Raw genomic sequence first — 13,929 nt, 5'->3', positions numbered from 1 at the left:
ACCGTACTCAATGCACAAGTAAGTCATGGCTGTTCATGCCGTTCTCTCGTCCATATCCCGTCGTCAGAATATCAAATCCCACACCACGAAGAACGAACAGAAGCCCACGGTCGCGTAAAACACCAACCTCGCCGTGCTCCCCCTCTCACTCGCCCGTTTTAGTTCTCGATTGCCCCTGCGCACGTTTTCATCCGTGTTGGCTGCGTCCTGGACCAGGGTGTCGATCATCTCGCCCTGGACACTCAGATGTCCCACCAGTGTCTGCTGCAGACTGCCAATCTCCATCAGCGACTTTTCCACCTGCGTCACCTTGGCGAGTTGGTCGTTGAAGTGTTCGAAGATGCCGCGGTTTTCTTCCTCGAAAAGTTGCAGTTGTTCGGGCGAGAGTTCCTGTTCGACCACGCCGCCCTGCGCGGCGTCGTTCGCCCAGGGTTTGTATTCGTCGTGACCACGGAGATCTTGGGTCGGAAGCATTGCCGCCTCGAGACTGCCGTTCAGTCCACTCTCTGCGTCGTGACTCGCCCTCACGTCCTTATTTCGTGGGTTGTAGAGTATGCTCATTTGCTTCTGCTGTTCGCGCTCCAGCCGTTTCTCGACCATCTCTTGCTGGGCCGTGATCGCATCCTTGAGGAATTTGTTCAAGTACCACAATACGCCGTCACGAAACATCTTCATTGTTCTCAGTTGCCCTTCCTCGTCCAGTTGCTTCTGTGATTTGCCGGCGTCGGGCGTGTCTCCGTCGCCCGCCGCCCATCGCCAGAGGAACCCGTCAGGTTTGCCATATTTTCTCTCGAGTAGTTTACTCGCCGTCTCGTGTTGTAGGTTGACCGCCGACGTGAGATTGGTTATCTTATTGTTGATGTCGCGCAGCACGGCCGAAGTCTCGGAGTCGATTGCTTCTCGCTGCGTGTCGTTGAGGTGTTCTGGCACATCGCCACCCGGGATGTGAGAGAAGGTAGAATGTTTCTCGACGCCTGTGTGTTTCTGATGGCGAGGCGGAGGGGCCGTCGAAAGATACGGGGAGCGGATGGCGCGCAAGTAGCCCAGCAGTGACGAGATGGATCGGTTGATTTGGTACGCCTCCCGCAGGAACGAGTCTAACTTGCTTACGAGCTCTCGGTTCTGGTGCAGTCTCTTGGAGGAGTGTTTCTGGACCAGGATGTCGGACAAAATGACCGTGAGATCGGTCATTGCAGCTGTGTGTTCGACGTGGATGCATTTTCAAGAAAACACTATCCAGAAATCTGTTGTGAACGGACACATCAACGACTCCGCAGGCTCCAGTTTCCCCAACTATTGCAGCGCAAGGGCTGTCCCGCGACGAATAAAAGGCGTGGGCTCTTCACACGAGTTAATACACCCCCGTTATCAAGTTTACTTTTACACACCACCAACACTTGGAGAAGATCAATCAAATTCATGCGCCCTGTAGGTGCTTTATTGAGTCCTTTTAATTCGTGCGGGTACAGTATCGTTGATTACGCCACCTTTTCTTTTCTCAGTCCCAAAAAGCCATAATATAATAATAGTACATAATCTAGTCCCGTCATCTATTCGTGCACATCACTTGTTGAACCCATAAGTATCACGACTCTTTGCCCAACTCCATCGCCAGGTCCCACCCGGTGTCATCTTCCCACGTTGAGGCTCCCGATATTTGCCTCCCCAAGAAGATTCCGACCCCAGTTGCGACCACGGCGAGCATAAAAAAGCCATCGAACCATCGCTGCACCCAAGCCGGCTCGAGCAGCCCGGCCCCCAATGCGGTGTTGATAACGCTACCGACTTCTTTCGGCATCATGCCCCTCAGCATCAACGCAGAGCTGATGACATACATTCCGCTGATCTGGCTGATCAAGAGTGCGAAATTGGTTTTGGTGGCATGTAGGACCGTCGGCATGAATCGGGCAAACAGATGGAAGGTTTGCGTGACTGCTGTGAATGAAGCAAGTAGCATTGCCCCCGAGAGCAGGAACGAGATCTGCTGAGCCCACGAGGCCTGGTCCAGGGAGGGATAGACGTGTCGAGCAAAGAGAGCAATCGTATAGGTGACAGGGTCTGTGTCTGAAGGAGTGGCGGGCCCGGATGAGAAGATACGGCGACCGATGTTGATGGTGGTGGTACATATTCGGTACACGCAATAACAAGCAAAGACGTAGGAAAACGTCAATGATATTCGCCCCACAACAGTCGTTGCCCGGAGTTGATTTGCCCGCCGTGCCCGAAGTATCGACAGCGAGGTCTCCAACGAAGAGGCCATGGTCTCGAGCCCCGAGGCTTCCATCTCGAGCAGATCTTTTTGTTGATCGAAAGTATTCTTGCGAACGACGCCCACGGTCCGGGTCCAGAAGCTCTTGACCGGACTTTCAGGGGCCATGCCCTCCATCAGCCTCAGCCTCTCTTTCTTCTCGGCAATCATATCCATGGTGGCGTCTAATCCAGCCTGTTTGCGGGTAATGTCTGTATCGGCGACGACTTTGACCTTGGGGCCAAAGCTCTGCCAAATGGCGCTCACCGAGGCAAACCCCGATAGAAGAGCCATCAGAGACACGCCAGTAATGCCCAATCTGTCCAAGCACGCCTGGAAGAGACCATCCGGCCGCGTCATGCTGTCGGGAAAGCTAGGTGGTTCGGGCAGGAGCGCCCCTATCGCCCAGAATCCGAAGAGAAAAGCCGCATATCCAGCGAATTCCAGGACCCATGCCAGATGAGCCCGACTCTTTTTCTCGCCGCGAAACTTGTACCCAGACTTTGCGACCACCGAGGATATCCCCAGCAGCGGAATGGCGACCACCAGAAGACCCAGCAAACTCACAACGGTGATCTGCAGGGCGACACTTCTCGCGGTAGGGTTGAATGAGTTGGATATCTCACAGAGAAGCAACTCCGTCAAGACGGCAGAGAGAGCTATTGTAGATGCAAAGGTGATTGCGGCCACGCGGCGGGCGAGTTGCTGGGCTGCAGACTCGGGGTTTGCAGCGGTGACAGGCCGAGGAAGACCTTTTCCAACGGTCTCGGATGATTTGGAGGGAGGTTGTGACAGAAGAGGGTAGACCTTGCGGTAGGCGACAAAGGTTAGGACTGCAAACGTGGCGATGAAGGGAATCGTTGAGAATGCCGCCTTCGTGGTGAGACGAGGGGAGCGCACATAGTCCGGGGTGCACTCATCGCAGTCACCATCAGCGCTCGTAGGCAGCATTTTGACCAGACTGATATGGAGGCTGGTTGGACTGGGGTACTGAATACATGTTCTCACTCGAAAACACACTCTGCAGATGGCAAGAGGCTAGACAGTCGAAGTCAGCCACGATATACCGAGTTCTCATAGAACTAACTGGAGGGACCAGGACGCAAGGGGGGGGATCGGGGCATGGTTATAAATTTGTTATCGATTGGCCTTCAGGGACAGCCTAGCGAGCCCCGCCGCCGGGCAACGTGGTTGGTTCATTCCCGCCCAAGAATGCGTCGCAGCCACGCCGCGAAGCTGTTTAGGCGTGACAGGGCGTCAATAACAGCCCGACTAGCCCGTAGGGGCCCGCCACAACGCGCCCGCATACGTATGTACGTCCATAGTCTGTGGTGGTCTGAACTACGAGTCCGGAATCTTCTGAACACAAGAAGCGTATGGTTGCAGCAGTTTCATGGTGGTCCCTAGACAATGCACAATTCTATCCAGTCCGGGGTTCTATCGTTGCTGGTGGATCAATGTGTCAAAATGCCGCTCCAGACCTCGTACACTGTATTACTCGTAATAGCACCGAAGTTCCCTGCCAAAAACGATCGTCAGAGTGCTCAGACACGTTCAGGGGCTCCCAGATCAATAGTCCCGGGACGCCGCAACCACGTCAGCTCTTCCCAGAACGGTCGGTTTGTTCAGGTCCCCGCTCGTTCGTCTTCCACCGACATCCGACCTCAGCGAATGCTTCATCATATCTTCGTACCATTACAGAAAGTCGTATCTCGTGTGAATAGGATCATCAGTATTCGATCTCGTTGATCAGCGTCTCCGTCTCCACCGCCATGATGCGGAGGATGAGGAGGCTCTTTGGAGCGCCGCCGGTGCAAGATTTCAGGGGACCGTGAGTGGCGTCTATCCTTCTCAAAGCTGTGGCATCGGCGTCGCGGGTTTGCTTGATCAACCAATCGAAGACCGGATCCCGAGAAATGCGATAAGGATAGTCAAATTTTGGGCGGCAGAGTCCTTGATATCAACCGACCAACTTTTATCTGGAGGGTGACCGACCGTGGCTGTATGATCGTCGTTGTGGTTTCTCGCGGAGAATGTCTGCCAACCACGGCGTCGTCTCCCTGACAGATGGCCGTCGCTCTTCGACAATTCTGGGCACTAGCAGGCGGATGTCTTCTGAATCAGAGATGGCCGCGTCGCTCTCGCGGTGTTCTGAGCGCTTCGAAGGCGGATTGGGTGACCGTGCACGGTCGGTCGGCGTTGTCTCGTTGTCATCCCAGTCTTCCACCAAGGCGGCAATACTTGGACTGTTCATGGCAATATCAGCCCTAGGAGCACTTGCGGTCCTCAAATACCCAATGGGCAAAGCGAAGCTCCGTTCGGGGGAATCATCATCAGATGTCACATCACTTTTGGCCGACGTTACTCGAGCAAGCGGCCCACCGTAAGTGCCTTTCAATATCCCACGCCTTGGAGGGCCGATTGCCTTCGCAACGGCATCGGCCTCTTTTTGGGTAGCTTCCATAGATATCGAACTGTGGCTGGCGTTTTCAAACACATGGCTCCCTCCAGCGTGCTGGGCTTGCTCGAGCATACTGCTGTAGAGGCTGCGGCCGGTTTCCAGTTGTCGTTTCTTTTTCTTTTTCAGTCGTTTGGAGCTCGGTCGCACGACAATTACTGGCACAGGTGATTGTTGCAAGCAATACTTCGAGACCGACCCGGGGAGCAAGCCCTGCATACCGCCCAAGTTTCGTCCTCTCGTCCCCACGACCAACGCTGCAGGTTCGTACAGCTGAATCTAGGTCAAGTTAGCATGCGGACCTTCGTTGGTGCAAATGGGGCTGCCCACCATGCGCTGGAAAATTTCTTGCACTTTGCCCACAGCCAATTCCATGACGATGCTAATGGCCTTCTCCTCGGAGCTGTTTTTCAGCATCACACTGTCCAACAGCTGTTTTGCCTCGGTGCGATATTTGTCCCGGTCGTACGGGGTGTCATGTGCAGTTTTAGAGTCTTTCTCGATGACCCGAAGGCAGACAATTACATCGCCGTCATCGACCAACTCGTCCATCATCCACTCCAACGCATATTCAGAGTAATCCTTGGCATCGGTACCGCACAGAAAAGTTCGGCTTCGTGAAGAGGCAGCGAAGTCGCAGTGCTTGTATTGTAAGGTGAAAGCTTCAGTGGACGCATCTCGATTGTCGATGGTGTCAAAGGAGACGCCGCGTTGGTAGTGCGTAGGCGGAGGGGGTGATGACATTTTCCGCGAGGGCAGCGAGACTCGTGAGCTTTGGACGACGCTCTCTCTTCTTATGGTGTCTTCGGCATCCGCCGTATGGAATTGGACCGACGACTTCCGTCTTCCACCATTGGGCCGATCAGCGAGGTGCGGTCTCTGAGGAGCTTTGGCTGCGCCTTTCCAGGTCTGACCAAATTTCAACTCCTCCTCTTCCTCTGGTGAGATGGCCGAAGCAGAGGATTCATGGGCAGCGGCTGTAGCCATTTTTAAAGCGCGAGGGAGAGACGCGGGGTAGAACTCGAGGGCGCTCGGGACAGCAAAAAAAATGATAGCAAATGAGGAACAGGCGGGCCAACGGTAAGATTGAATCAGCTGAATGTCAAGAACAAGCAGTCACGCTGTGGATGGATCGTGCAAGCAGTGCCACTTTCCTCATCTGGGGGAAGTCTAGACCTCCGGGGTGCACTTATGGGTCAGTGGTGCGTGTGTGTGTGTGTGTGTGCGCACTGCTGCTCGGAGTCTCACGGTCTTGAAAGGATGAGACAGGCTTTTCGCGTGGTTGTCGTTGGGTACAAGAGGGATTTGAGAGCCGTCACCGATCAGCCAGCATGCAGCTGCATCAGGTCTGAAGTCGAAGGAGAGCAGGAGGACTTCATTGCCGACGATGAAGTGTTCGCTGGAAGCGGGCTGTGAACATTCTTGGTATCTTGGCCTTGCCTGTAGAGTTGATGCTACTAAGCTGAAATGTTCAAATCGAGGCGAGGATAAGCGGGGCAGGACGAACAACGGCGAGCCAGCAGCTGGAAGGGTGGAGTAACGTTGAAACTGAGAGGCCGGGGCCTTCTGCTGAGGAAGGATCCGTCACCAATCACTCCCAGCAACTTGATAATCAGATGAGAAGGGACCAAAGGTGTCTGGTGGAGAGCACTACTGCCGATTAAAACAATCATGGATGTATCCCGGAGTAGGGTTTCGGGAGATGAGGGTGTGTTCCCACTGCCAAGTTACCTAGGTCCAATATTTCGCGGGGGGCCCTTACATATGAGGCGTCACCGTCGTCACTGATGACAGGGGGTATCCTTTGCCTGATGAGAAGGAACGACACCCGCGACAGGCAACAAACAGAGATAACAGAAAAAGAGGTGGCTGTGTGACTGTGGCAGTTCCGTCTTGCCGGTGCTGGCTGCTGACTACTACTCACCAACCCCCAGGGTTCTTCGGCACAGGCAAGGCACGCCTGTGCTAATGCGCGTGATGCTGAGAGATCGCCGGCAGAAGGCGAGACCAGTACGAGGTCGGGAGAACAGCTTTAACTAGCCCTGGGCTAGAACACCGGTTAAAACTGCTGCCGAGCAAAGACTTGTCAGGGAGCGGGTGTCGTATGACTTGCCTAATGCCTGTTCTCGAAGGCTTCAAAGCTCCTGACTATCTAGCAAGCACGGAGATGGACAAGGTCAAGGGCCATTCGTTTATTCAACAGAGGTCGATTTTTGTGTCCTTTGTCTTCTTTTCTCTTCACATTCGCTAACCATGGCCTGCCGAGACCACGAGCAGAAACCATGAATGCAACCTATTTTCCCCCCAAAGTCTTTCGTCAATCTACTATACAAACCACTCTAATCCGACGGATCTTAGAGATCCATCAGTCGAAGGATTCTATGGGACCGTTAACTGTGGAGTATTGCCTTGAGGTTCCTTGAGCAACAGACAATTATCTGCTGTAGTTTGATCTGTGCCTGTTCTGACACTGAGATTGTGATGCTGTGAGGTGGATTGGCCAGAAGCCCGGATGGACGCTTTGTCGCAGTGACATGTGTTGGCCATCTTGAGCTCAGCTGGTCGAAATACCTGCCGACACCGCTGGGGTATGGAAGGGTATCGTCAAGACTGCTCCTAAGAGATGAGATACTGATTGGACCCTGGTCATGGAATCTCATCGTCACCCGCTCATTTCTTCAACTCGGCGTAAGGATACGGGACAGGGTCACCCTAAGAGCATGGACATCAGTAAAAAGTCCACGTATTTCAGCAAGGCTAACACCGACCTTGCGCAAGTGAATTTTGGTCTTTCTCTTAGAGACTTGGTGCTCGACGAAGACCTCTCGAGTATACTCTGCCTTAAACTTGCGGATGAAGCGTGGGTCCCAAAGCTCGCTGGCTACGCCCAGGTCTTTACAACACCGCATCATGGCGTTGGATTTGCACCCTTCGACTGCTGTTGGGATGCCCTCTTTTGAGAAGTAATCTTGCTCTCCGCGCGCAATCGAAACCAGTCTGTCTTCGAATTAGCCCATGTGCCATTCTGATTCTTCAGTCTGTCTCACCTTCCATGCGCCAGTAATGCATATTCTCGCGTAACAGACTTCTCGGTGACAATTGTCTCGCCTCTGGGGGCAAGTCCCCAGCCACCAGGTCCAAAAGCCTTGTTGAGGATCCGCCTATATTTGATCTCCGGAAGATAAATAATCCCGTCTGGCTTTATCTCGATGTCTTCGGGAGCTATCGGCGCCTGTAGCGCGTCCGCAGCCTCTTTGGAAAAGGGTTCCACGGAGAGACCGTGGAAAGATCTTGTCCAGTCCACTTGTGAAGGGTCATCTTCTTGCAGAGTCAGCGGCTGATCCTCAAGGTTGTCGAAAGAATGGCGTTTGGGGTCCGTCGCCGTCGCTTGAGGGGGGGATGTGGTCTTTGGTTGTTGGTCTGCAGCGGCCGTTGGCCCGGCGAGTCGAGCTGAAGACTGTGTGAAGATAGTGCGCGGCAAGGGGAACCGCAGTGACCGAGACGTCGACAGCGTTGTCTCGGGGAATGAGCGACAGAGGGCGATCGAGAAGGTCGGAAGCCGTGTAGACGCAGAGGCGCTCAAAACTTTGAAAGGTATTCGGGTTACTGGCGACATTTTCTGTGGCTGCGACGGGAGAGAGCAAATCAATCCAACTCTAAAACGAGCAGTCTGTATAGCCAGCAGATGCTGGGGAGCTGGCACGGGTAGAGAAGACAAATATATATCACAGAAGAGAAAGAGAGAGCGCGTAGATGCAAAGAGTTATTTGCAGTAAAGTGACCTGAAGCTCCAATGCCTTCCGTAATTTTTGGTGAGGCGCGTCTCTGCACATCTCACGCCGACCCTCGTGATCTCAGTCACCACATGCATGTGCCACCGCAGCCTGTCTTCTCTACTTTTCGTTCGACGGAATGTCCTTGCTTTGTGTACGCTCCTCATTTCCCTTACGTTTCCAGCACTGTCTGAAGGCCTCCATCTGATATACCCCGTCAGCCAGCGTTCCGTAGCTCTATGCTGCGTCTGCGTCTGCGTCTGGGTGCCGAGGACCAAGAAACCGAGACCGGAGCAAATCTTTCTCAAAGATCATTGGAGTTGGGGTTCAACACATACTTCGGCCTTGCAAGCTCTCCAGTCCTTTTTCTCATAGTAGCAATCGTTCATGCGCAGTTGCTCCTCTGTGGCCCCCCCATCAGAGATCTGCAGCCTTTTCTGCAGAAGACGTTATACTAACCAGAACAGCCTGTGCTGAAAATTCGTTGATCCCTGTCAGTCGAAAGGACACATCAGCCTGGACGGGTGTCATGTCATGATCGACTACTAAAGACACTTACCATTCGTCAATTTCATCGTCGGCGGCCTCAGCCTGAACTAAGCTGTCCTGTTTCGACATCCTGCCGTTCCTGGAGTCGCTGAAAGGTGGAATCAAGAAAAGACCTGGGTCTCGAGATACTTCGGCGGCGCTGGAAAGTTGTCTGACAATCCCCTCCGTTCCTACTACGCCACCTAAAACCTCTCCACAAGAAATTGTCCCGCCACTACCAACCATGTCCAAGCGCATGAACATCCTCGTTTACTCTGGTGCGCTCACTCAAGATGCGTGGAGGAGTAATCAAAATCTAATGCTCTCTTCAGGAAATGGCAGCACTGTCGAGTCAGTCCGACATTGTCTCTATACCCTTCGGAGACTCCTGGCTCCTCATTATGCTGTCATCCCAGTCACTGGCGACATGCTTATCAAGGAGCCCTGGACAGCAAGCTGTGCTGCTGTGGTCTTCCCAGGCGGGGCTGATCAGGGCTATTGCAAAACACTGAATGGTGAGGGTAACAGGCGTATTCGACAGTTCGTCGAGCGCGGTGGTCTTTACATTGGCTTCTGCGCCGGCGGCTATTATGGCAGTAAGAGATGTGAATTCGAGGTAGGAAACAAGGTCCTGGAGGTTGTTGGGGATAGGGAGCTTGCTTTCTATCCCGGCACGGCTCGAGGATGCGCATTCTCGGGCTTTGTCTACCACAGTGAAAAAGGGGCGCGGGCCGCCGAGTTAAAAGTGGATAAGAGCACGTTGTCTGAAGGGGCCATTCCGGATGTTTTCAAGTCCTACTACAACGGAGGCGGCGTCTTCGTTGACGCGCCCAAGTACAAGGACCAGGGCGTCGAAGTCCTCGCCAGCTATACGGAACCTCTCGCCGTTGACTCTGGCGAAGGCGTAGCTGCCATTGTCTATTGCAAAGTCGGCCAAGGTGCGGCATTACTGACCGGTCCTCATCCAGAGTTTGTCTTCCTAGGAAAACCAGCAGACAACTGGTCACTGACGAAGCCTAGGTTTGCTGCAGCCAACCTTGAGCCAAAACCGAATGCTCCAGGATTCGCCGACGTTATCAAATCTCTGGCCGAAGATGAGAAACACAGAATGGATTTCATCAAAGCGTGTCTGACGAAGCTTGGTCTTACCGTGAGCGGGGAGCAAAATGTACCCTCCCTCTCTTATATGCATCTTTCTTCGTCCGACCCCACAGACACCACTGGTATCATCTCGTCCTTGGACCATGTCATCGAGAAGGATGAACATGGTCACGAGTTTCTCAAGGACGACAATGATACCTTCCAGATTTTGAAACCATCCGTCTGGAAAATGGTTGATTTAAGCAAAGCTTTACCCTCGGATCCAGAGTCGAAGGAACCTGCTGACCAAAACGATGGCAGCTCCGACCGCATAGTCGACTATAACACGGTGACCAAGAAGATCATCGTGCATGAAGATGATCATCCTCAGCCAAGGTCGACTCCGTATTTCAATCACTCCGCTTTCTATTCAAACCTCCACAAATATCAATCTCAAACTCCTGGTGCAGTGAATTTTGGTGCGCATCTGCTATACGGCGAAGTGGTTACGTCGACCAATACATTGCTCGAGAAAAACACACGGCTACTTCGAGTTCTTCCTCAGGGGTTTACGGCGACAGCGACCGTTCAGGTTGCCGGTCGAGGCAGAGGGTCCAATGTCTGGGTATCACCGGCAGGGAGTTTGATGTTCAGTACCGTCATTCGGCATCCGATGGCCCAGATGCAGTCTGCCCCCGTCGTCTTCGTCCAGTACTTGGCAGCAATTGCGATCGTCAACGGCATAAAAACTTACGACGGCTCACTCTACAAGGACATGCCAATCAAGCTCAAGTGGCCAAATGATATTTTTGCCCTCGATCCAACAAAGGCAAAAGAGAACGGTGGTGACAGGAATGAGAATTATACCAAAATCGGTGGTATCCTGGTTAACAGCCACTACAATACCAAGGAATACATTGCTGTCTGTGGGATCGGGTTGAACACCGCAAACGCCGCGCCAACCACGTCGTTAAATCAACTTATTCAATTCCTCCCGCGCAAGGTGGACCCATTTACGTTGGAAAAGCTACTTGCCAGAATATTGACCGTGTTTGACGATTTATATGCTCGGTTTTTGGTGACCGGTTTCGACGAGGTCATGGAGCAGATGTACTACCGACACTGGCTCCACATGGACCAGATCGTTACGCTCGAAGCCGAAGGTGGTCAACGTGCCAGGATCAAGGGTATTACCAGAGATTATGGGCTGTTGATTGCAGAAGAACTGGGATGGGAAGACCGTGAGACCGGCAGGAGATGGACATTGCAAAGCGACGCGAATAGCTTTGACTTTTTCAAAGGTTTAGTCAAGGTGAGTCTTCCACTTCAAATGTGCTGTGTTTCTGACCGGCACGCCTTACTATCAACGCACGGCTCCCTGAGCATACCCATATGCTGACGATTATATGGCCGCAACAGAGAAAGATATAAGGCCTATTTGAACAGCGTGAACATGATAGGAGATGCACTTTGCCGTGTCACTATGTCCCATAGCCCCTGCGATGGGTACTGAAATTTGGCATATCGCTACATTTCCGGTCTCTGCGAGAACGTGAGACACGAGCCATTGCAGTCTTGTACTCGAATCCCCGTCTCATGTTCCCGTACCAAATGAGTCGTTGCTTCGATTTTCCGGCGACCCATCTTGATGGCTGGGCCGAGACAGCCTTCAGCCGGTGTACGCTGAGGTAGTTACTGTTCCCACGCTCCTACCTATTTATGCCTCTTCCCCAGACATTGCCGTACCGTTAGCAAAGACACTATTTCCATCATGACAGACCTAAGTTGCACAGGAGTCCCGGCATTCCTCCCCAGCCTTGTGACGCCGAGACTTTTCAACGATTTCGATCACGCCTTGATTTGGTACTTGACGTCCTCGCCCGCCCAGACGGCGCCGTCCTTGTTGGCCTTGATCCTCAGACGCCGCACGCGCTTGATGTCCTCCTCGTTCTCGTGCGTCAGGTACCAGGTCCACACGTTGGCGATCCAGCTCGCGCCGATGGCGCCCGCGCAGACGCCGAAGGAGGTCTTGTAGCCGTTGTGCGCGAAGCGGGACTGGAATAGCTGCGGGCCCACGACGCCGCCGACCTGCCCGATGCAGGATTGAAACGCCAGCGTGAACGCCGTCCCGGTCGTGCCGACAAGGCTTGCGGAGCGCCCTGGGTTAATGTGTGGTTAGTGAGCGGTTTTCTTTTGAGCAGGTGGAGGTTGACGTAACGTGACGTGACGGAGACAACTTACATGCCCAGAATGGAATAAAGTAGACCGAATAGAACATAGTCCCGAATATGCACGCAATGTACGTTGCATAGCGGCTCACATTGAAACACAGGACAAGGAAAAAAGCCAGCGCCCCTGCACAGATGATCATGATGAATTGCGGCCTCGTCATATACGCTTTACTCAGGAACCATCCGGCGAAGATGATCGACAGGACCGTTGCAGCGGCCGGGGGGATGTTGAGCAGTTGATTCCTGGGCAGACCGGCAAAGCCGAGACTCGTGGTGACGGTGGGCAGTTGCCATTGCAGGCCGTATCCGCCGAGATTCATCAGGATCTGAGACAGGCAGAAGGCATAGGTGCGCGGGTCTCTCAGAGACGCCAACACTTCTTTCTTGCTGAATGCCGCGTCGTGGGTGCGAGGAGCGTTGTCCGTGAGGCGGAGCTCGAGGTATTCTTGCTCTCGAGGGGTGAGCCATTTCGCCGACCGTGGGGACTTGGGATAGTCCGGAAGGACAAGGAACACGACTCCGGCGAAGAGGATGGTGAACAATCCCTCCAGAAGATAGACCCTGGCGGTGGTGGTGATCAGATTTTGAGGAATCGAACGCAAGAAATATCATCACAGGAATGAATGGCCTTACCATCTCCACGCGCTCAAGCCACTGACACCGTTCATATAAGAAATGCCGTAAGCGACCAGCGAGCCCACAATGCCAGCGCAGTTCTGAAACCCAAACATCCACATGATGGGTTTGCCCATTTCGTCGCTGCGGTACCAGCTGCAGAGCTGGGCCGCGAGGCCCGGGAAGAGACCTGCCTCTGCCATTCCCAGGAAGAAACGGGCGGCATAGAGACCTTGTTTGTTTTGCACGGCGGCGTGACATGCCAGTACCTACGCATGAGCCAATCTTATTAATTGAATTCGTGGCCAGATTAGGAGGAGAGATGCAGCGGAATGACATACCAGACCCCAGGATCCAATGATTCGAGACTGCCACTTTCGAGGCGTCATTTTCTTCAGCAGCAGGTTGCTGGGGACTTCGAAGACGATGTAACTGATCTGGTAAAGGTAAGTCAGCGATGTCACCGGCCATACCCGGTAGAATCCTCAAGACTCACAAAGTAGATGGACTGGACCCAGTTATACTCGTCCGCGGTCATGTTCAGCTCCTTCAAAACATTACGCGGTTCGCCGACTTGGAGGACTTTGACAGTGGCGGCGTTGGTGTAGTCGACGTTCTTTAGCATGTACATCAGTCCGATGAGGAGGAGGAACCGCCTGTCCACTTTCCGCATGACCTTGCGGTCCTCCTCAGCGGTGAAGGAAGAGAGCAGAGCCTCCCTGTCATTATCAGGTACTGATCCAGACGGGAATTCCACCACGGTCTGCTGAGCCCTGAAACCGACGTCCGCTTCTTTGGACTCGGGGTACGAGGTTGAGACAGTCATGGTTCGCAACAGCTGTAGACGCACACCGCTGTCAGAGCGTACGGTGAGTCAAGCTCGACGGATGTTTCTGTAGAGAACGGCCTGGGAATGCTTATGGCGAGTGGATGTCTGCCCGGTGGTCGTGGCACGAGAGGAATGTATAAAGGATCGGTGAATGACGGGCCAAGAAG

The 13,929-nt window shown here is 53.5% G+C and overlaps 7 protein-coding genes across 7 annotated transcripts; 1 reads left to right on the top strand and 6 right to left on the bottom strand.

Annotated features, from left to right (window-relative positions):
- Window positions 1–63: 63 nt before the first annotated feature.
- On the bottom strand, window positions 64–1,191 carry AYL99_05055 (hypothetical protein; the record flags this gene model as incomplete). Its single annotated transcript, XM_018836567.1, has 1 exon — window positions 64–1,191. The coding sequence occupies one exon, from the start codon at window positions 1,189–1,191 to the stop codon at window positions 64–66; it is 1,128 nt and encodes a 375-aa protein (XP_018693420.1).
- A 394-nt stretch (window positions 1,192–1,585) lies between these two features.
- AYL99_05054 (hypothetical protein) lies at window positions 1,586–3,199 on the bottom strand (the record flags this gene model as incomplete). Its single annotated transcript, XM_018836566.1, has 1 exon — window positions 1,586–3,199. The coding sequence occupies one exon, from the start codon at window positions 3,197–3,199 to the stop codon at window positions 1,586–1,588; it is 1,614 nt and encodes a 537-aa protein (XP_018693419.1).
- Window positions 3,200–3,977: 778 nt separating this feature from the next.
- AYL99_05053 (hypothetical protein) lies at window positions 3,978–5,693 on the bottom strand (the record flags this gene model as incomplete). Its single annotated transcript, XM_018836565.1, has 3 exons — window positions 3,978–4,201; window positions 4,244–4,985; window positions 5,037–5,693. 3 exons carry the CDS (start codon window positions 5,691–5,693, stop codon window positions 3,978–3,980), a joined length of 1,623 nt encoding a protein of 540 aa, XP_018693418.1.
- A 1,683-nt stretch (window positions 5,694–7,376) lies between these two features.
- Window positions 7,377–8,322, bottom strand: AYL99_05052 (hypothetical protein; the record flags this gene model as incomplete). Its single annotated transcript, XM_018836564.1, has 3 exons — window positions 7,377–7,418; window positions 7,475–7,703; window positions 7,754–8,322. 3 exons carry the CDS (start codon window positions 8,320–8,322, stop codon window positions 7,377–7,379), a joined length of 840 nt encoding a protein of 279 aa, XP_018693417.1.
- A 277-nt stretch (window positions 8,323–8,599) lies between these two features.
- Window positions 8,600–9,097, bottom strand: AYL99_05051 (hypothetical protein; the record flags this gene model as incomplete). Its single annotated transcript, XM_018836563.1, has 4 exons — window positions 8,600–8,683; window positions 8,818–8,882; window positions 8,939–8,970; window positions 9,039–9,097. 4 exons carry the CDS (start codon window positions 9,095–9,097, stop codon window positions 8,600–8,602), a joined length of 240 nt encoding a protein of 79 aa, XP_018693416.1.
- Window positions 9,098–9,251: 154 nt separating this feature from the next.
- AYL99_05050 (biotin-[acetyl-CoA-carboxylase] ligase) lies at window positions 9,252–11,518 on the top strand (the record flags this gene model as incomplete). Its single annotated transcript, XM_018836562.1, has 3 exons — window positions 9,252–9,285; window positions 9,340–11,399; window positions 11,513–11,518. 3 exons carry the CDS (start codon window positions 9,252–9,254, stop codon window positions 11,516–11,518), a joined length of 2,100 nt encoding a protein of 699 aa, XP_018693415.1.
- A 417-nt stretch (window positions 11,519–11,935) lies between these two features.
- Window positions 11,936–13,759, bottom strand: AYL99_05049 (hypothetical protein; the record flags this gene model as incomplete). Its single annotated transcript, XM_018836561.1, has 5 exons — window positions 11,936–12,246; window positions 12,329–12,879; window positions 12,952–13,202; window positions 13,275–13,370; window positions 13,430–13,759. 5 exons carry the CDS (start codon window positions 13,757–13,759, stop codon window positions 11,936–11,938), a joined length of 1,539 nt encoding a protein of 512 aa, XP_018693414.1.
- Between the last annotated feature and the right edge of the window lie 170 nt (window positions 13,760–13,929).

Source organism: Fonsecaea erecta, assembly GCF_001651985.1.
Source record: "Fonsecaea erecta strain CBS 125763 chromosome Unknown Scaff4, whole genome shotgun sequence".
NCBI classification, from domain to species: domain Eukaryota; kingdom Fungi; phylum Ascomycota; class Eurotiomycetes; order Chaetothyriales; family Herpotrichiellaceae; genus Fonsecaea; species Fonsecaea erecta.
Note: the sequence above shows the minus strand (reverse complement) of the source record. Positions and strands in the feature narration are given on the sequence as shown.